Source organism: Drosophila erecta, unplaced genomic scaffold (genome assembly GCF_003286155.1).
Source record: "Drosophila erecta strain 14021-0224.00,06,07 unplaced genomic scaffold, DereRS2 tig00000000-arrow-pilon, whole genome shotgun sequence".
Lineage (NCBI taxonomy): Eukaryota > Metazoa > Arthropoda > Insecta > Diptera > Drosophilidae > Drosophila > Drosophila erecta.
In genome coordinates, this window is record NW_020825194.1 from 15982372 (window position 1) to 16003388 (window position 21017).

The 21017-nt window shown below is 45.0% G+C and overlaps 6 protein-coding genes across 6 annotated transcripts; 3 read left to right on the forward strand and 3 right to left on the reverse strand.

Moving 5' to 3' along the window:
• Positions 1-622: 622 nt before the first annotated feature.
• LOC6553205 (stearoyl-CoA desaturase 5) lies at positions 623-5396 on the forward strand. The gene is made up of 5 exons (XM_001980262.3): positions 623-1071; positions 3379-3661; positions 3722-4058; positions 4356-4702; positions 4771-5396. Exons 2-5 carry the CDS (start codon positions 3379-3381, stop codon positions 5025-5027), a joined length of 1224 nt encoding a protein of 407 aa, XP_001980298.1. The 5' UTR covers positions 623-1071; the 3' UTR covers positions 5028-5396.
• Positions 5397-6082: 686 nt separating this feature from the next.
• Positions 6083-7797, reverse strand: LOC6553204. Its single transcript, XM_001980261.3, has 2 exons — positions 7215-7797; positions 6083-6632 (listed from the first exon to the last, which is right to left on the reverse strand). The coding sequence occupies exons 1-2, from the start codon at positions 7720-7722 to the stop codon at positions 6187-6189; spliced, it is 954 nt and encodes a 317-aa protein (XP_001980297.1). The 5' UTR covers positions 7723-7797; the 3' UTR covers positions 6083-6186.
• A 1272-nt stretch (positions 7798-9069) lies between these two features.
• Positions 9070-10331, reverse strand: LOC6553203. Its single transcript, XM_001980260.3, has 2 exons — positions 10068-10331; positions 9070-9743 (listed from the first exon to the last, which is right to left on the reverse strand). Exons 1-2 carry the CDS (start codon positions 10180-10182, stop codon positions 9445-9447), a joined length of 414 nt encoding a protein of 137 aa, XP_001980296.1. The 5' UTR covers positions 10183-10331; the 3' UTR covers positions 9070-9444.
• A 1768-nt stretch (positions 10332-12099) lies between these two features.
• Positions 12100-13327, forward strand: LOC6553202. The gene is made up of 2 exons (XM_001980259.3): positions 12100-12869; positions 12937-13327. Exons 1-2 carry the CDS (start codon positions 12197-12199, stop codon positions 13260-13262), a joined length of 999 nt encoding a protein of 332 aa, XP_001980295.1. The 5' UTR covers positions 12100-12196; the 3' UTR covers positions 13263-13327.
• A 34-nt stretch (positions 13328-13361) lies between these two features.
• LOC6553201 (wnt inhibitor of Dorsal protein) lies at positions 13362-14728 on the reverse strand. Its single transcript, XM_001980258.3, has one exon. It carries the CDS (start codon positions 14656-14658, stop codon positions 13729-13731), a length of 930 nt encoding a protein of 309 aa, XP_001980294.1. The 5' UTR covers positions 14659-14728; the 3' UTR covers positions 13362-13728.
• A 1433-nt stretch (positions 14729-16161) lies between these two features.
• Positions 16162-19810, forward strand: LOC6552755 (glutamyl aminopeptidase). The gene is made up of 7 exons (XM_001980257.3): positions 16162-17559; positions 17673-17770; positions 17834-18151; positions 18213-18331; positions 18397-18482; positions 18567-18972; positions 19032-19810. The coding sequence occupies exons 1-7, from the start codon at positions 16230-16232 to the stop codon at positions 19678-19680; spliced, it is 3006 nt and encodes a 1001-aa protein (XP_001980293.1). The 5' UTR covers positions 16162-16229; the 3' UTR covers positions 19681-19810.
• The last annotated feature ends 1207 nt before the right edge of the window (positions 19811-21017 follow it).

Consider the following 21017-nt stretch of genomic DNA (forward strand, 5'->3'; position numbering starts at 1 on the left):
TACGGAGGTATGCATAAGGCCGAGGTGGCAAACTGGTTAACCGTTTGGCATCTGACATACATCGTGTTATATATGGCCCAGATCCTAAGCGAAGTCAGAACGTTATATAATACCGAAATTCGAAAACATGTTTCCCAAGCACTTCATTAGCAGGCGGCACAAAGCCCCATAAAAAAGATGAGAAAATAAAAAAAGAAATCAACGATCGACGTGACGAGCTCACTTGACCAATAGTTTGAACCGCTTGACCTGAGATGATCCGACAAAAAAAAAAAAAACGCTCGCAAATAAACTTGGCCAAAATGTTGTGGCTTCCCTTTGTACGTGAGTAGAGCCACTAACAGATTTCCAGGGGACTTACCCCTAATACATATATTTCATCTCAATGGAAAGTGCAAGTGAGCTGGATATTCTATGCTATCCGCCTGAAGACCAAGTTACCAAACAGCCACGCGCCGAATATAATGAGACGCATACACGCAAAAGATATAGCATTAGCGACCCCGGCCCCGTATATCCGAGATCCGATTCGCCCCAATACGATACCATCGGATCCGATACGATCCGATACGATACGTTACGATCCGATCCGATCCGAACCGATCCGAAACGATCATCTTAAGAACCGAAGCGGCGGCAGAAGCGTCGAAGTCGCAGAGAGACGGCTTTAAATTTCGGTGTTGGTTAACTTTGGAGGCACTGTATACATCCGCCAGCTCTCTCGGTCCGATCAGCGTCTCAAAGTCTCAAAAACCAAGCGTCTAACGATCGATCGTGGTGTGGTGTGCGAATTCTTTGAACTAGGCGCTTAAAAAGCACTGCCAGTTGCTACGATCCCTCATACGCCGTGCATTCATCGCGCCTCGTGGACGTGCCGTGTGTAGTGGCTGTAAAAAGCGGAGAACCCAAGCAAAAAGCTATCATATATCGAGGAATCGTCCTTATCGAGGCGATTCGAAACGAACTCTAGTGCCAACAGTGATCAAGTGTAGTGTGAGCGAACCAAACTCAGCGGATTTTGAGTTTTCCACTTGGATTTCTACGTATTAGTTGCAAACTCAATCCTTAAAGGTGAGTGTGGGCATATTTCTTATAGAGACAGAGCAAATGAAATCAGTTTGCTTTTGAAATTGCTTTTACGGAAGCTAGCAAGCAGGAAATAGAAGGAACTCGATTGCCCATCATAAAAGCTTGAGCCGAATTTCAACAGCTATCGACAGATAGCACTTCATCGGCCATGTGATTCACGCATAGAAAATGGCATTTCATGGAGCAATAAATTATATTTATGAAAAGAATTGAATAAAGCGATGAGGCAAGACCCAAAAAGTAGCCATTGACGCCTCACGTAGCACTCATAATTCTAAAAATTATGCTAGCCCTACATGGAACGAATGGAATTCCGTATAGTTGACTTTTGGAGTTTAGTTCCACGAATCGATTCGAGTCGAATCTCTTTTTTCCTAGCCGCAACCGCTAATTGCAAATGCGTCAGAGTAATATATAAGATATAATGAGTATGGATGCCACGCATAATGTGGTCATAAGCATATTAAGTCCGATGGGATCTGCTTAGATGGAAAGCCGGAGAGTCCGTCCAGACCAGACCAAAGTCACGTTCCCAGTTTCTGTTCTGGGTTCCATCATGACTGATGTATACTTGGTATGCGAAAAGCGTTTACAGCTGCGTGCGCTGCTCGAATCGATCAATGGAGCTCCTCCCGTGGTATCAATCACACCCCGCATTAGATTTGAGTCAGGTCCCATAACAATAAGCTTTCGCATCATATTTATTACCCCGAAGGTGCTCGGTGGCTACTTCCCGTCCCAAGAAACGCAGAGCACGAAACCCACAGATTAACCCAAAGTATAAAGACACATTCTGCCAAAAACCCCCCAAAACTCGTTGGCAACACCAACCTTGATTCGGCGTTGGAGAACCCGAAACAAAAGCAGTTCTATACATAAATTTATCGTGGTTACTTAACTATGCTAATATTCCGGTAAGGATGATTGAGCGCTGGACTCATCCGAGTCTCGACATCGATCTGAAGAAGACCCGTGGCAAAACTAGTTTAATTCAGGCAGCGCGTGGCACCTGCATGATATTAAGTTGGTGGTGGGCTTTATCGTATATTCAATTACATTCCCCAGCACCTGCTAACGAATTACCGCCTAATAGTGGATCTAATTTCCAGTGGTTTACATATAGTAGACCATAGGCCAAGGGCCACCTAGTCCGAAAGCCCGAATTAAGGAGGCGAATAAAATTCCAAAACAGACGACTGACATTGAACTGCGGAAAGTTAATGGCTTTGAATATAAGCGCACAGCTAGCAGCAGTAAGAATACTTTTGTTTTGAATCCATGCGAGACATGCAGCCGCTCTGAGGTCAACCGGTTGTCTAATTTATCTATTCTAGAGAGTTGAACATCAGCCATTCATCCATTTGGCCAACTTATTTTTGTTGCCAACTCTATGTGGCGATCTCTCGGCACCCGCAATGATTTAAATATCCCAGACACGGGGATACGAAAACTGCACAGCTCCAAAGTGCAATGTGTGGTGCCACTAAATGGGGCCACAGGGCGTGTGTGCAATGTGTTTGACTGAACTTTTTCACCTGGCCTGTGCTCATGAATTAATTCAGGTCTGCATAAATAACAAAGTTATTCAAATTCGCAAGCTGTCTGCCTAAGCCAGCAATGACTTTGGACTACTCAATGCATTTGTTAGAACTTTCCACGATTTTCCAGCTTACTCGTAGACTCGTATACTGTATGCAGTATTGTACCAAATGATGTTGACAGAACCTTTATGGTTAGGGTACAACTTTTAGGGTTCTTGACCAACCTTTTCTGGTTTTCAATGATAGACTCAAACCTGCGTTTGTAAAGAATGGATATGCAAATATTCCATTCGTTGTGTACAACATAAAAAAATTATTGATTGTTTTTCAGCGGGGATTTTGTTGTTTGAATTTTTTCGGCTTGGGCTTTGGATTGCCTTTTATTCGGAATTCTCTTTTTGCGCTTCCGGCTTGCTATCTTTGTATCAGTTTTGAGTATCATTGAAGCTGGCCAACTGGCGAAGGTCGCCGATCGGCACTCACCTCAATTGTGGTCCATAATTAGTCGTGCAGCTGAGGTGATGCCTCCCATATGGAGATTCATAGTGCCATAGTGAAATAGCAATGCGTCCTGCATTTAAATGAGGGAAAGCAGTGCCACAGAGGAGCACCCCCAGATTGATTTGCATCTCCACGTGGGCTCCACATAGTCGGGACAACAGGCCATAAATCAGAGAGAAGAAAACTATTGAATGCCAATGGGAAATACTAATTGCTGAATATGTATCTTTTCCAATTTCGCTTGCAGATGTCGCCCAACATAATAGGCAGTACCTTTATATTGGCCGAGACGGCCATTGCCGATGGCAACAACAACAAGATGGCCGCCACACCAGCCACTTCCGCCGCCCCTCCAGCAGCCGCCACCCAGAAGGTGGCCAAGAAGGCGGAGGCCAAGACGGCCGAGAACAAGCCCTACGAAATGGAGATCGTGTGGCGCAACGTGGGACTCTTCATCATCCTCCACTCGATGGCCCTGTACGGTCTGTACCTGGTGTTCGCCGAGAGTGCCTACTGGGAACTCTTGCCAGGTGAGTCTGAGTATCATCGCGTTGCGTCTTTGCCTTACTAAGCTTCTGGATCATCTGCAGTTTATGCCACCATGTTCTTTGGCGGTCTGGGCATCACAGCCGGAGTGCATCGTCTGTGGTCCCACAAGGCCTACAAGGCCAAGCTGCCACTCCGCATCTTCCTCATGCTGTGCCAGTCCCTGGCCTTCCAGAACAGCATCTGGGAGTGGACCCGTGACCACCGTGTGCACCACAAGTTCACCGACACACACGCCGATCCCCACAACTCCCGACGCGGCTTCTTCTTCGCCCACATGGGCTGGCTGATGTGCAAGAAGCACCCCGATGTGACCAGCAAGGGCAAGCAGATCTCCATGGAGGACATTGAGCAGGATCCCGTCGTCATGTTCCAAAAGAAGTGAGTGCCTACAGTACATAGTGCATTGTGCATAGGCTATAGTACCATAGATCTGGAATCTTTATACATCCAGGGTGTTCTTGGATTCATTTGCCAATTCATTTGCTTGCCCAAAAGTAGGCAATGGGCATCGATCTTCTAAACAATGTTGCTTTCAATTTAAGGGGTTTTACGAATGCAATTGAATTTTTAGTTTACTGGTTATTATTTCATTGCAACTTAACTTAACTTAAATCGGATTTGGGACTTCCTCATGCCATTACCCACTTGTATTTATAACAATTAATATTCCCCTAGAATGTACTTCGTGGTGATGCCCATCTGCTGCTTCGTCGTGCCCATGATCTTCCCCTACTACGTGATGGGCAGCTCGCTGCGCGTCTGCTTCTTCACCTGCTCCATGCTGCGCTTCTGCCTGTCGCTGCACTTCACCTGGCTGGTGAACAGCGCCGCCCACTTCTACGGCATGAAGCCCTACGATGTCAACGTGAGCGCCATGAACAACAAGCTGGTGTCCACCCTGACCATCGGCGAGGGATGGCACAACTACCACCACGTGTTCCCCTGGGACTACAAGGCAGCCGAGCTGGGCACCTACAGCTTCAACTGGACGACGGCCTTTATCGATGTGATGGCTAAGATCGGTAGGTTTTGCTGCACTGCATGCCCCTACGTATTTACTAACCCTGGCTACTTTTATCATCTCCCAAAGGACAAGCCTATGACCTGAAGTTCGTCTCCCAGGAGATGGTCTACAAGAGAGTTCTTCGCACTGGCGATGGCTCTCACATTGCCGCCCTGCTGGATGCCAACAACAACAGTGCCATCCCGACCACCGAGCTGGTGGCCCACCTGGATCACGAGAAGGAGGAGCACGCCATTTGGGGATGGGACGACAAGGACATCAGCGAGGAGGATCGCAAGGGAGCCAATGTGGTCAACAAGGAGTCCGATTGCAAGCTGGATTAGAGATCGGGGGTCAGTGGGAGTTCACCCAAACGAACACACTTCTTGCTGCCACATCGGGTCTTCAGTATTTAATTATATTAATTGCCTATTCTCCGTACTGTCTGCGCATCTGAATAATGGCTGTAAACAAAGTGAAAAGAAGCACAACAGGAGGATTCCGATAGTGGAACCCGATTTGATGGCAGCAAGAACATCTTATATATCAATGGCTTCAATTCCAAATACTACAAAACAAATGAAAACTATTCGAGATTAGTCAATGCAACTCGTTCGCAGCAACTCAGTGTTAAAAAACCTGCACCCTATTAATTCTTTACACAATCCCTATCTCGCACTTGTCGTTCGGGGATAATGAACACATCTGCCACCCTCTCCCTATCTCTATCCCTATCTCTATTTTTATATATTAATAAATGTATATTTACGCAAGAGGTTCTAGAATTAAGCGTACCTGCTAAGATCTATTTTAAGCATCGACTTTTATGTGTGTGTACATTGTGTTAGTTATGTAGGTCTAAATTGTACATTTCAATCCAACTATTGTTGAAAATTATAACAAAATTATAAAAAACCAAACAAAAATATTGTAATGGAATTATTATCGAAAAGGGTGACATGCGCAATGCTTCTCAAGATCCAAATGAGTGTTTAATTGTTTAATTGATTAAATATTTTCTTACTGAGAACTATTTTTAATGGTGAGTAAATACAACATTTAAGTACACTTTAATACATTTGTTTAAGTTATGTGCCTACTCGTGAATTCTATATTTTTACGACTTCTATTGTGTATAATTGCTGAAATTATATTTTGAAGTACAATAAATTTCCCCATTGAAAATTTATTACGTGTCATTAGCCCATTAACACCTTGAAAGGGCTTTATTTCTGTAGTTAGTCTTAAGCTAGACATAAACCTAAAAGTTCAAATGCATTTTGGGACCTTTTACGAATGTGAATGATTTGAGAAATAATGAATATATATGACCTGCTCAAAGTAAATTGGTTGAGCAAAATGTTAATTTTAGTACATTACAAAGTGGAAACACAGTGAGTATACTTTCTCTTTTTTATTGGCTTCCAAAGACATGGAAAAAATGAAGCAATGATACGGGCATTTAATGGGAAAATTAACTAAGGGCGGACATTAATGCGGGAGCTAACTGTAGCTGATGTGCTGCTCCTCGTGGGTGTTGAACTGCGTTCGGGCGGCATACAGTAAAGCCGCCATAAAGGCGCCATTGTTCATCACCAGCGACAGGATGGTGGCCATCTTAAGGGCCGGCAGGATGAAGGGCAGGAGACTGCCAAGCAGGACGACGGGGAAGATCAGCATGGGCACCGCCACCTGCATCATGGTGACCTTGTACGAGTTCTTCTTCTTGCGCTTTCCCAGAATGCCTCCGCCGCCTCCATCGCCACCGGCCACGCCTCCTCCGCCCCCCAGAACACCCTGCTGCTTGGAATCTCCTTCCGCTTCCGGCTCGTAGGTCTCCACACTTCCACTATTCGCACCAGCCCCACTGAGGGAAGGTATATTCATCAGGTTCAGGTCCATTTCTTCGGTTTCACGTCTTCGCGATCGCCCCATGCGGGATTTGGGTGCTGTAGAATATAAGTAATGGTATATTTAAGAAGGAAACAAAAAATTAGTTAGTTTTTCTATAACAAATAAAGAATTAAGCTAGTTATACAGATAAAATCCAGTTCTTATTTTCAATGAATGTTATTGCCATAAATTTAAATTTAGTTTTGCTTCCTGAACAGCATTGCACATAAGTATTTTTGGAATTTGGTTACTGTTCTCAAGGTCATCAAAAATAGCGAATAGCCTTTTAACTAATTTGTTTGTTTTTTAAAACGTCTAGACCCGCAAGGTGTACTATGCTAATTTTCAAATAAAAAGATTATATAATACGAATTCCCCATCACTTGTTTGGGTATGCGTCAAATATATCGCGATTACGAAAGCCACACTTAAAATCAAGGCAGCCAAACTCGCTTGCTGAAATACGAAATTAATGTGTGAAAGTATCTTATACATATGTATGTATCTTCATTCTTAGTAATATAAAAAGATAAAATATAAAACAAGAACTAGCTATTAACTAGATAAAATTCAATATATTATTAACAGTCTTATATTTAGGTATAAGTAGATGCGAGGGATTTATCTGATAAGCTCACCCTTCTTGATCGAGAATTTCAGTTTGTTGTCCTTGCTGGGCACAATCTTCACCAGCATTCCGGGGAGGAGGTGCATCTTTAGATCACGATGCTTAAAGAACCGCTGAAAGTTAACGACCAATCGCTGGTTGAGCTCCTTCTCGGACATTTTGTGGTACTTTTTGCCCACCAAACTGCCCATGTGTGTCTCGTCTCCGAAGAACTGATCCACAAAGTCGCGGGTGAGGTTGCCACTGTTTGGCATCTGGCGGCGCTCCTCCATTTTCTGCAGCACGTACAATTTCGTGCAGTGTAGCATGGTGAACTCCCGCAGACACTCGTAGATTCTCATTGGAATGGACGCCTTAAAGTATGACACACTATTCGCCGCCTGACTGCGACCTGTGCTCGGGTTCAAGTCTTCGCTAGGAGGCACTGCATCTTGGCCAAGTGATGGGTGGAAATTCAGAAGGAGACACAGGCAAAGTCCGAACAGGATGTGCCAGGATCGTGTCGAGTTAGCTCGCATTCTTGTGTGTTTATTTCGCTTCTGCCTACACAACACAACTGCACGGCATCAGTGACAGTGGAAAACTGAATGCACATCTTGGCCAAGTGCAGCTGCCATCCTAGCCCGATTGTCTGGCCAATGAATGCCAATTCTTGGCCACTACTTTCCTCCGGCCGGGCCAACTGGTTTGCGATCGCCAACGCTCGACTGCTTCTTAGATTTAGTTTAGCGGGTCAGGCGGCACTCGCTCTTACTTGCCACATGCCGCATGCAGCAGGCTGCAAGCTACTTGCCCCACTTGCATGACTTATGGCCGATACATTCGTTTGTTTACATCCAAAATTCTGTGTCCAGTTGTCGTTCCTCTAATCCTTGTCAGAATCAGTTCTTTTCGAGCTGAGAATCTGGCGCACCTGCCCCATGTATCAGTATCCAAAACTGTGTCACCAGTGCGTCTGCAAGTAAAAGTAACTCAACGGTGCACCAGGTGTTCATTTAATGTAGAACATTTTAAGACCTCATATGAAAGCAAAAACGGAAAAGAAAATATCGAAGGAATATTCATACTCATATATATCTATTAAGCTACAACATATTATTCTCTACCCTAGTATAAACTGCTTATATTTGTTTTTGAAATTAAAATATATTATTCTCTTGCAAGATAGAAACTGCTTATATTTAGTAAATATATTGGGAATAGTTTTTCTGAAATGCTAAAATTGCTACAATACAATTTGGATAAGACAACTTTATTTAAATCAATATCGTTAATCAATATGGTTCTTTAATAAGTTTGATTAATTAATATCTGCAAGTGTATCCATAAGCGCGATACTTTGTTGACAGTGTGCAAGATTGTAAAATCGCCACAAAGTGGAACAATTAAAGCCGGATTTGAGATGATTGAGTGGCTAGATCGGTAGAAAATCGATACGCTTTGAATTAAGTGACGATGGTTCAAGTGAGAGTTAATTAATTAGTCTTTTACCATAATGAGCTATGAGTAAAGTCACAGAGAAATCTGGGCCCCAGACAATTATCAGCATTGGTGTTGCGACTAACTGTGACCCATTTCGATTATTTTGGAACTGGGAGTATCTATATAGATAGCTTTCTATACGTGTGGCACTGCGGAAGAGCAGTTAAAAGAACCGTAAATTACGAACGCCCTCTGTTGAATACAAAATGAGATACAAATTTCACTTTTCATTTCAGCAGAAAGGCAGACGCAATCGAATAAAATCCATTGGCGCTGTCAGCTGAAATCGCTATTATTGATTTGTTATTTAAACATCGGATAAACATTTAAGTTTGGGGAAACCAAGTAATTTACTCCTTCAGTACTTTCATTAAACGTGATTGTTTATGTTTTAATGTGCTTTTATTATATGTATCATATTTATTGTTTCCTTCAGTAGAACATTTTCTTTTCCGAATTCTTTACAATATTTTAATTATTTGTTTTTCTTGGTGAACTGCTCAGTTGTTATGCTTCTTCATTCAGCAGACTAATTTGCATACTGATTTCATAATACAAATTCTCTGCTAAATGTCTTTGCCATCCTCGACTTCTTGTAAATAAATAAGTTAAATAAATAATTTAAACTAGACTTAAATTATTATTTGGTTGCACGCTCGCTGAGGCTGAGGTAAATCTGAATCCTGACCCGCTACCAGCTCGCCGTTATCCCTGGTGTTGCATTGTCATCCTGGCCATCCAAAACCGAACCAAATCCTCTACCACTCTTTCTCCAACCAGACGGGCTGCTGGGTGTGCGAGTGGGAGTAGACCACCGGCACGGGAGCCTGGACGGGAACGGGTGCAGCGGCATAGGCGGCGGCTGCCTGGACGGGAAGAGCACGGGACAGCATTTGACCGATGGCCAGCACCAGCAGGATAACGCCCACGCCCAGTCCCTTGATGGAGACGACGGTCAAGGCCGCCAGCAGGGTGGTGATCACGCCCACCACGAATGCGCCGGGCACCAGGGCGAAGCTGATGCGCCGCAGGAAATGATGGCCGAAAGTACGACTTTCTGGAAAAGGCAAAACAAATACATTTATAAGATTAACTTCTTCAAATGTTAAGTTAATTAATTTTTGTGAGCAGGTGAACTTCAGTAAGTGGTATACGAATTGATTTGACACACTTGAAGCTAGTAAATAGATTTTCAGAATGCAAATATTAAATATGGATTATTACACTTTTTAATTTTAAGTTTTAGTATGCTTAAAGGTTACAACTGCCATCAGAATATATTACATCACTTTCTCTGGAAAATGTAATCGCAGAAAATGTTTCTAAATGTTTCTAACAATTAAGAGTAAACAACACTCCAACACTTGGTATAAGCACTAACCCGCCACATCCGATTCCGCATCCGAGCTGTTGGCCGCCTGCTGCTGACCCAGCACCAAATCACATGCCAAAAAGAGGCAGACGAGGGCGAACACAATCTTCTGGTTGGCGGCCATTTCGATTTGGTTTGACGGTTTGGGGATTCCTTGAGGATGAGTATCTGGTAATCCGTTCGACACTGCACTGCTCGACTCCGGCACTGGCTAGCAATTGAATGGAGGGCTCACATTGACATTGGCTTTTATCGAGGGTCTGGGCCGGCTTGCTGGGCGGCTACTTGAAATTCGGGAGCCGGACATCGCGTAGCCGCAGCGTGGCACGAACGTGCGCCAAAACAAGCGAATCGTGCCGCTGCCATGCGACTCGTACTGAAATCACACTGCCCGGCTCATAGATCCCGGCACACTGAAAAAAATATGCGGTATGTTTTGATAATAGTAGATACTAATAATATATAATATAATATAATAGATACTAATAATATTATTATTATACAATATTTTGAAAATCAAATTAACATAAATGTATATTTATTACTTTATTTTGATTTGTGACAAGTAGACTTGACTTTATTTGGAATATCGCTGATGGATACATGGCTCATCCACTTCCGATTTCTAGCAGTGTATGTTTTTGAATATGCATGCAGTCAGTCATTATTTTCACTACCTCCGAGGGCCCTTTTTCGGGCCCAACGCATTTGGGAGTGTGCTGCATAGGAACTTGGAAATGGAATGGAACTTGGACATGGGCATTCTTTCACGACGCGTGTCTATATTGAGGGCAGCACCCATGTCTCTGTGTCCGATTCGCTTTCATTTTTCGTCACCGGCCGATAATGATTTATCAGCTAATTAACAATGTCGTACTGCATTTTAATTTATAATCTATACCTGTGGTTAAATCCGCAACTATGTTTTACCATTCGGCTGAGTAACGGATGTCCATTGATGAATGCTTGGCATTCCACGCCCTCTGCATCGCAATTCACTTTTATTAACCACTTTGTATGAGTAAATAGTGAATACTATTATCGTCTTTTTTGTTTTCACTGACAGTTTTTCTCTTTACATTATCTGGATTCCTGTAGAACTTTGGAGTAGTTCAAATATCCACAGTAAAATTGTTAATAATTGCCTTTTAGATCCCTTTTCCTCAAATACAATATTTATGTCCGAGTTTTTATCACATTCCATGCATTTTGTTAGTCATGTTTGAACTCTTTTTCGGACTGGATTAGCCGGACAGAAGATTAGATTAGATTTAGTGTGCTACTTGTTGCCAAAACTTAGTATTGAGAAAAGCGTGTCGTATCGCCACGGACATGTTATTGGTAAAATAAAACCATGGCTAGCGCAATAAAGATTTCCCTACCGCGAGTGTGAGTATTTGTTTGCTAATTGTGTGAAAGTAAATTAGGTGACCAAATCGGTAAAGCGGATTTTTCGCGACGCTGGATGGATAGAATTTACTTTCTACTCTGGATTTTGAGAGCGATCTGCCCGCCTGCGCCAGTTTTGTCAACAACTTTCCCATGCGATGGCCGTCAAGCGTTAATTGGAGGCGTCTCATGTCTGAAGACCGTAGTCTGAAGCTGTGGGTTAAAGAATGGAGTCGGGAACCGTTAGCAGGCTACTTAGAGAGCCAGCGTTATTTATGGCCAATACCGCGGGGTCCCGGGGGCAATTAAAGCTAAAAGAAATCAATGAGCGCGATCACTGAGAAATTGCAGGCCTACTCTAGTTTTTTTCGCTACTACTTCTAACACAGACATCGACTTGTGCGACTGGCAATTTAATTAAAGAGGATCCAGCACAAGAATCGTGTTCTAGCACTGGTGGCAAACCTGCAACTTGTAGCATTGCAAATGGCAACAGGTTGCTGATGCAGCGGCCACTTCTCGCCACTCTTTTCAGTTGTCTCTGTGCTCAATTCCAATGCCAATTCCAGCCTCAGAATGCAGCTAACTCTGGCCATTCAGCCGCTACTCTGCTGCTTTTCTTCAGCTTTCTTCGGAGTTGATAAAACGCTTGGCCATCGCCGATCGTGCCACATTTTGCAGCAGGCCATTGCAGCGGTTGCACCAAGATTAATTCACTCAGACCCACAGCCAACTGGCATGCAACAGAGATGAGCGACTTGGTGAGGTTCCTTTTACTGAGTGTGCTCTGTAGTTCGCTGGCTCTGGGCCAGGACAGCAGTGGCGATGCCAACCAGGAGACATCCACCGTCAGCCAGGAGGCGGCTAGAGGGTTGGCCAGCAGCTATGAGCCAGAGGACAAGCAGGCGCTGCGCAAGAACTCGCACATCTTCATGGGCATCTACAAGAACTACAAGAGCACCTATTTGGGCAACAAAACGACCAGTGAGTACAAGAAACGCTTGCGAGATCGCGTGAGTGTTCCCCAGATGGCGGAAAATGAGACACCTGAAAGAGTTGAGCCCGATCAAGAGGACCCAAGGGATTCATTGGCCCAGGAAATTCGTCAGGATGCCCAGGCCGAGGCTCTGATGGAGACCCAAACAGAGTCCCCCAATTACGATGATAGTGAATCGCTAGCCGCCAAAAAACGACGCAAACGCAAGCGCAAGGATCGCAACAAGCGAAAGGAGGAGCTGGAATCCGAAACGGATCAGCCCGATTTTTTGTCGGAGGACGAGAGTATACAGCGGTACCACGTGGGTCCTGGACTGAACGTCAGTCTGGACATGAGCAACGACATTGTGCATGTGAAACTGGATGGCGAGAATCTCAAGGAGATCATCGGAGCTCGCTGGTTAACCTTAGATAATAGTGAAGAAGGTGGGATTCGACTGCCTTGCACATATTATATTTGAAAACTTAGCTTAATACTCTATTATTCCCTCAGGTCGCGGCAAGAAGTACGACATGATCACCAAAGTCTTACCACTCTTCATTCTCCCCTTTCTCATCCAATCGGCCATTGTTCCATTTCTGGTCACCAAGCTGAAGCTGCTCCTGGTCAAATCGATTCTGGTGGGCAAGCTGGCCATCTTCCTGCTGATCATCTCGGCCATCAAGAATGGCAACAAGATGGTCCAGAGCTACGAGGTGCCCTCCTACTGGGCCGGTGAACCAAGTCGAAGGTCAGAGTTGGCCGCCGCTGCCTCCTCGGCGGCTGCCGCATACAATGGCTACCGGGTGGAGGGCAAGCCAACCACCTGGATCAGTTAGGTGGTCTCACATGGCTGAGTTTCCGTTCTAGGCTTTTAGTGCTTCCAAATAAACATTTACACAAATCGGGTTGATCACCATACCTTTTCTTGGAGTGCAAATGGCAGTAGTTTTACCCAACCAAAACGATACAAAATATTATTTAAACACCTTAGTAAAAGAACTCTAGTGAATGAAAGTCTAGACTAGAGAATTAAGTCATTAATCGTTAAACCGCCTGCAGCTAAAATCAATGATCTAAAGTCTGCCTTAGAGTCCATAAATAACAAAGGCCCATAAACGCGATGAAAAGTGGCTGCAAAGTCGTTTCTATGGTATAAGTTAAATTGCGTATTTATTGATAGCATTTGTTGTGGCAATAAATAAGAGGTGGAATCAAATAAATTAACTTAAATGTAGGTAAACTGATTTTGTGGGGCTCGACCAGCGCCCCAGACCTGGACTCCATTTCCAGTGGAAAATCCGTTTAGTAGCAGGAGTACTGCCTTTCCAGCTGGACGCACACATCGCACTGGAGTCGGAATCCCCAGACCAGTTTGCAATTGCACCTCCTCTCGGTTCTCACGTGCTGGGATCTCACGCGGTATCCGCAGACGCGGCACAACTGCTGGCACGAGAGGCGTTCCTCCAGAGAACCACTGCTGTCCTTGGAGCACTGTCGACCCCGAGTTCCCTTCCACAGCCCGGTGGCATCGCGTTCGCAGTAGTTGGGCGAGTCCTGCATGAAAACCAGGGAGTCTATGGGAATGTTTTGCCACATAATCTTCAGATTGCTACTGGCTCCTTCTAGTTGGATGGCATCGTCGTACATTTGAAGGAGATCCTGGGCAATGGCTTCGAATGGCTTCAGTACCGCCACACACTCCTCCTCCTGGCACTCGCCCTGCACAGGTCCTGGTTGCTTGCATCGGCATTCTTGTTCCAGTGATCTCTGTAGTAGAGCTCCCACCACCCGCCGATTGTGACTGGTGGCTCCTGATCCCGATCCGAAATGCTTCTCGTACTGCTCCAGTGCCTTGGTGGGTTCATGGGCACAGGGTACATTCAGGGCATTTTCAGTGCACCCGCATCCGGCGATTACTCCATTGGCACAGTCCTTGGTCAGCGTGTGCACTATGGCTGCCATGGAAATGGCCGCCACATAGACATCCTCCCGATTTGGTGAGTTTTCCTCAGGCTTGGAATTCTTCTGCACGAAATCCTGGCTGGGACAGTTCCATCGCTGCCACTGGAAACTCTGCTGGCAGCTATCGAGGGCCTGTTTCAAGCCCTTTCCGGTTATATCCTCCCAGGAAAGTGGTGCCTGGAACTGGGTGTACTGGTAGTAGTTCATGGGCTCCAAAACTGCCGCCAAAGTGCTCGTGACACCCATAAAGAATGTGATGGCAAAAATCATGTTGTCCGATTTATATTATATTTCTGTTGTGATATAGGGTGTTATCTCAGCGATGTCGTTAGCTCGACTGAATGATGATGTGCCTGGGCAGCACACTTATATAGCCTGCACATTCCAAGCCGGGGCGCCCTCCTGGGGCCGGCCCGTGGGAATTTCGGGCCTGCTCAAAAAACCGGAAATTTGCCGTTTTCCACTTGGAAATTTTGCATGGACAGGGGGTAGGAACTCCCGGCGACGGACGGGTACAAAAACCCACTGACAGCCCGCGACGCAATTGCGGAGCAGCCCAGTTTCCTGGTTGACTACCTGCTCTCGTCCTGCGGCAGAGGATCGCTGCGATCAACTTTCCCACGCTTAGGCAGGTAGAGCCTTCAACGGCACCCGACGTGCTCATGAATGAATTCCAGTCGAGTCCATTCAGTACGGCCGGATTTTCCCGGACTCACACTGCACAACATCAATGCCCGATACGGGGTCGGGTTTGTTTGGGTTTTGGACTGGCCAATTATATAACAAAACATATGAGCAACAGTATATATAATCTGGGAAATTAATTGTCCTTTGTGGTGAGCCGGCGGGAACTGCCAGTATTGTTGCTATACTAGTCAAAAGTTAATACCTAGGATTATGGTGTTAAGCACCATTAGGAACAGATAGCCAGATATTGATAAGGGGTTTTTTTGGGATTTTTTCCGATGATTGTCTAGCAATATTTCACATGTGATAAGAGGTAACCAATAAAAACCACAAAGTTTATATAAACGCCGACATATTGATAGTACTTCAGAAAATAAAAGGTAAACACTCATATTCAGTTTCATTTGACCATGAGTATAATCTCTTTAATATAATAGCTTGTAGGAAATTTAAAGATAATGCAATTAGTAAAAGTTAATATCTGACAGTACTTGTATTGTCACTTCACAGAACACAGCCAAAGTCATTATAAAGCACTTCAGTTCCAGGCGTTGCGAAAACGTGTGCGGAAATTTCGATGTTTGGGTTTTAACACAATGAAAATACCGATTCTCTAATTAGGTCGACAGTCCTGTCTGCGTAGCACCGGAAAAGGGTTTTTTAGGACCTAAGCGCCGGGTAAAACAGAAACAGAAAGGGATAGAGCGATCACGAAGGATCGCAGGTAGTAAAAAAATTGCTCAATTGGTGCTCGTGAGCCTGAGTATAGAAGTATCCGAGGGATACAATCACACATATGTGCCGTGACACTGGAAGTTCCTCGGGGCTCAGCAAGCAGCTTGGAATCCCGACGTGATGAGGAAAAACGCGCCAGATCTCTGGCATTTCTAAGTTTAATCAAAGCGCCATGACAGGGTCCATAAATTCGGGCTATTGTCAGCCGCACCGGCACTCGTTCCATACATATGTTCCGACTTATCCCCACGCCCGGCTAATGCTCATCGACTCGCGATTAGATTAGCAATCTGCAAACGCAGTCAGCCAATTAAGATATAGGGGCCCACTTCAGATTCCCCCACTACCTAACCTGTCGCTATTTCAACAGGGAACGCTTAGTTGCGCTTTGGACTCCGCTCGTGCCGGATTAACGTGTTATGATAGTCACCGCGAAGTTGGTAGCCATTGGGCTGAGCCTCGCGCTCACGGCCTTCACCGTATCGACCATTGTCCTGGCCGTCCAGAAGGCGGGTCTTCAGAGTGATTTGCGCGATGCCCAGGAGAAGTTAGACCTCCTGGAGGCTGGGTATGCGAGCACAGCTGCTCCGACAACGGCTAGCACTGCGGATCCTGGCAGCACAGCTTCTCCAGGAAGCACAGCCTCTCCTGGCAGCACAGCTTCTCCAGGAAGCACAGCCTCTCCTGGCAGCACAGCTTCTCCAGGTAGCACTGAGTCACCAGGAAGCACCGAGTCACCAGGTTCCACGGCTTCAACAAGTGAACCCAGCACCACTGCATCCCCCGAAGAGAAGATCGACTACCGATTGCCCGGAACTCTAAAGCCCACCCACTATGATCTCTATCTGTTTCCCAACATCGATACTGGAGAATTCAGTGGACAGGAGACCATTTCAATTACAGTTGAAGAGGCCACCGACAAGATAGTCTTGCACTCCCTCAACCTAAGCATTTCGAGTGCATCCATAATGAATACGGGCAGTAATACTTTGCAGATACTGGAGACAACAGTGGATTCTGTTAGGGAATTTTTGATATTCCAGCTAAGCGAACCACTGACAAAAGGCAGGCAAGTGAGGCTGCATATTGGATTCGAGGGTTCGATGGTCAACAAGATTGTGGGACTATACAGTTCGTCGTATGTGAAGAAGGATGAGACCCGCAAGGGGATAGCCACCTCCAAGTTCGAACCCACTTATGCTCGCCAGGCTTTTCCCTGCTTTGATGAGCCAGCATTGAAGGCCGAGTTCACCATTACCCTGGTGCATCCCTCTGGGGAGGATTACCATGCTCTGTCCAACATGGACGTGGACTCCATTGTCAGCCAGGGAGCCTTCAAGGAGGTCACGTTCGCCAAAAGTGTTCCCATGAGCACCTACCTGGCCTGCTTTATTGTCTCCGACTTCACCGCCAAGCACGTCGAAATCGACACCAATGGCATTGGAAACAACTTCAATATGAGCGTCTACGCCACTCCGGAGCAAATCGACAAAGTGGATCTTGCTGTGACCATTGGCAAGGGAGTCATCGAGTACTACATCGACTACTTCCAAATCGCCTATCCGCTGCCCAAACTTGATATGGCTGCTATTCCCGACTTCGTCTCTGGTGCCATGGAACACTGGGGATTGGTCACCTACAGGGAAACATCGCTTTTGTACGATGAAGCCACGAGTTCCGCCAGCAACAAGCAGCGCATTGCCAGCGTGATCGCCCACGAATTCGCTCACATGTGGTTTGGAAACTTGGGTAAGTTATAACTTGGGTAACGTTATTTATAGCCTATTTTAAATTCGCATTCTTACCGGAGCTGCAACGGTCGGAAGTAATATTTAACAGTAAATTGAATTATCTTTTATAAGTAACCATGAACTGGTGGAACGACCTCTGGCTAAACGAAGGCTTCGCTAGCTTCATTGAGTACTTGGGCGTGGATGCCGTCTACCCAGAATGGCAAATGGCAAGTGCCCCTAGGTTAACCAGGGATACACTCAATCATTTCGATATATAATATACTCCACAGCGTGATCAATTCAGCGTGAGCACTTTGCACAGTGTACTCACCTTGGATGGAACCCTCGGCTCCCACCCGATCATCCAGACCGTGGAGAATCCTGACCAGATCACGGAGATCTTCGACACCATCACGTACTCCAAGGGTTCCTCCCTTGTGCGAATGCTGGAGGGTTTCCTGGGGCAGACTACCTTCCGCCAGGCGGTGACCAATTATTTGAATGAGTACAAGTTCTCCACAGCAGAAACGGGTAACTTCTTCACAGAGATCGACAAACTGGAACTGGGCTACAATGTCACAGAGATTATGCTAACATGGACGGTGCAGGTAAACCCAAATATGTGCCTCCAAGTTCGCGAATATTTCAACACCCCATTCTTTTTTGCAGATGGGTCTGCCAGTGGTCACGATCGAAAAGGTCTCCGGCACGGAATACAAATTGACGCAGAAGCGCTTCTTGTCCAACCCGAATGACTATGACGCCGATCACGAGCCCTCGGAATTCAAGTGAGTGTGCAGAACTTAATGCCTGGACGCTATCTGATCGCGAATTTCGCACATACATTATATAGCTACCGCTGGTCGATCCCCATCACATATTTTACCAGTTCGGAGTCGGTGGTGCAGCGCCTGTGGTTTTATCATGACCAGAGCGAAAGTAAGTGGTGTCATCTGTATGCTGGAGCATGGCTTCCCAGATCTTAGATCTCTAAGCCTTAGTGGTTTTTTTTTTCTTTGACAGTCACTGTAACCGTTCCTGCTGCCGTCCAGTGGATTAAGTTCAACGCCGATCAGGAGGGCTATTATCGCGTTAATTACGATACCGATCTGTGGAATGACCTGGCCGACCAGTTGGTGGCGCAACCAGGGGCATTCGGCTCTGTGGATCGCGCTCATCTCCTCAACGATGCCTTTGCCCTGGCGGATTCTACTCAGTTGCCCTATGCAACGGCCTTCGAGTTGACCAGATACTTGGACAAGGAGACCGATTACGTTCCTTGGAGTGTGGCTGCTTCCCGTCTGACCTCGCTGAAGAGGACCCTCTACTACACCAGCACCTACGCCAAGTACAAGAAGTACGCCACAGCTTTGATTGAGCCCATCTATACCGCACTCACCTGGACAGTCGGCGCGGATCACTTGGATAAGTGGGTAGATTCTTTTGTAGATCTGTGCATATTTTTATCGCTTCTTCCTACCTCTCTAGTCGCCTTCGTGTCACCGCTTTGAGTGCCGCCTGTTCCCTGGGCCTGGAATCCTGTCTCTCTGAAGCCGGAGCGCAGTTCAACACATGGCTGGCCAAGCCGGAGGGTCGTCCAAAGCCCGATGTTCGTGAAACTGTCTACTACTACGGACTACAGTCCGTTGGCAGCCAGGAGGATTGGGATGCAGTGTGGGAGCTGTTCGTCAACGAAGCCGATGCCAGCGAGAAGTCCAAGCTGATGTATGGCCTGTCCGCCATTCAGATACCCTGGATATTGCAGCGCTACATTGACCTGGCCTGGAACGAGGAGTATGTGCGAGGTCAGGACTACTTCACCTGCATTACCTACATCTCCGCGAATCCAGTCGGTGAGTCCCTGGTGTGGGACTATGTCCGGGAGAACTGGCAGCGACTTGTGGACCGATTTGGACTAAACGAGCGCTATTTGGGCAACCTGATTCCCTCGATAACGGCCCGCTTTAGCACCCAAACCAAGCTGGAAGAGATGGAACAGTTCTTCGCCAAATACCCGGAAGCTGGAGCCGGGACAGCTGCACGGGTGAGGGCTTTGGAGACGGTCAAGAACAACATTGTTTGGCTGGCCGAGAACCTAGCGGATGTGGACGCCTGGCTGGACAAGCAACCACTGTAAAAAAGTTAGAGGAGTTAGTCTTGCGACCATGGATAGCAGTAAACATGCACTCACCTAATTGCCATTATAATCCAAAAATGTGCCGCACAAGTGAAAATAAAGATAAGCGTAGCTATGGGGAAAACTGAAATTACACCTCTATAAATAAGCAATTCTCCATTGGACTGATTGATAACAAGAGTTGATAACCAGGTTTGGGTGCCACTAAAGGACACGAAGTATTTTGATTGACATTTATTGCACGGTCAAATGTTCAAACTAAATTTTACAAGCAACGGCAACTTACTTCATATATTATAAAACCCCTATTAAATGATTGTAAATAGAACAAGATGGAATACTATAATCGATTTCTCCGACTATCGGATACCCCGTAGCTGAGTAGCTAGTGAAAGAAACGAGAAATTTCAAAATTTTCTGTAGAATCGGTAGAAAATTGTGTAAGAGAATTTTTTAAAAAATTCAAACGCGTGGTCGTGACAGTTTTAGGCGCATTCTGGGCGGTAGAGGGTGCGTTGTAAAACGATTATTGCAAATCGATAGAAAATTACAAGACTAATAAAAAAGTACCAAAAAATATCACAACATATTTCAAAAATGCCACTTCAAAATCCAATAAAAATATGTTGAGATATGGACTTTAGAATTTGGGCCATTTTTATATTTTTTTTTAATTTCTACAACATCATAACTTCAGAAAAAATTACAAGAAAATTAAAAGAAAAAATAAATTTACAAAATATTAATGCAGATTTTTATAGAATTGCTCCAGAAACATTTAGATGCATGCCACTTCAAAATGCGATTAAGATAAGTTGAGTTATCGACTTCAGCCTTGAGCTTCAGCCTTGGAACATTTTTTAATTTATACATCATTAGAAAAATTACAACAAAATTTGGTAACAATTAATTTCCAAATTTGAATGCAGATTTTTAGAAAATTATGCCAAAAACATTTATAGGTTTTTAGACACTTCGAGTTTTGTGCGGTTTGTGGGCATTAGAGTGGGAGTGCCAACATTTGCGCTGCGTCTATGTCTCTGGAAGCTGCATACTTAATCTTAACGTTCTTTATATTCTTATATCTTTACTAAAGCTCTCATAAAATATTTTATACTATATACTATTATTTGCTAAAATATTTAGTCACTTTTAATATTTTTTTTTTAAGTAAAATTCTGTTTTTGCTTTAATGTGTTGGATACATCAGCTGAAAAATCTAATTTTTACAGTTCCTTATTTTCTCAGTGAGGTGGAGCGAATCTAACAGAATCGTACAGATTTGCGTCAAGCAATGGTAAAAGTGTAAAATTGGCTTAACACATAAACTTAAGGTG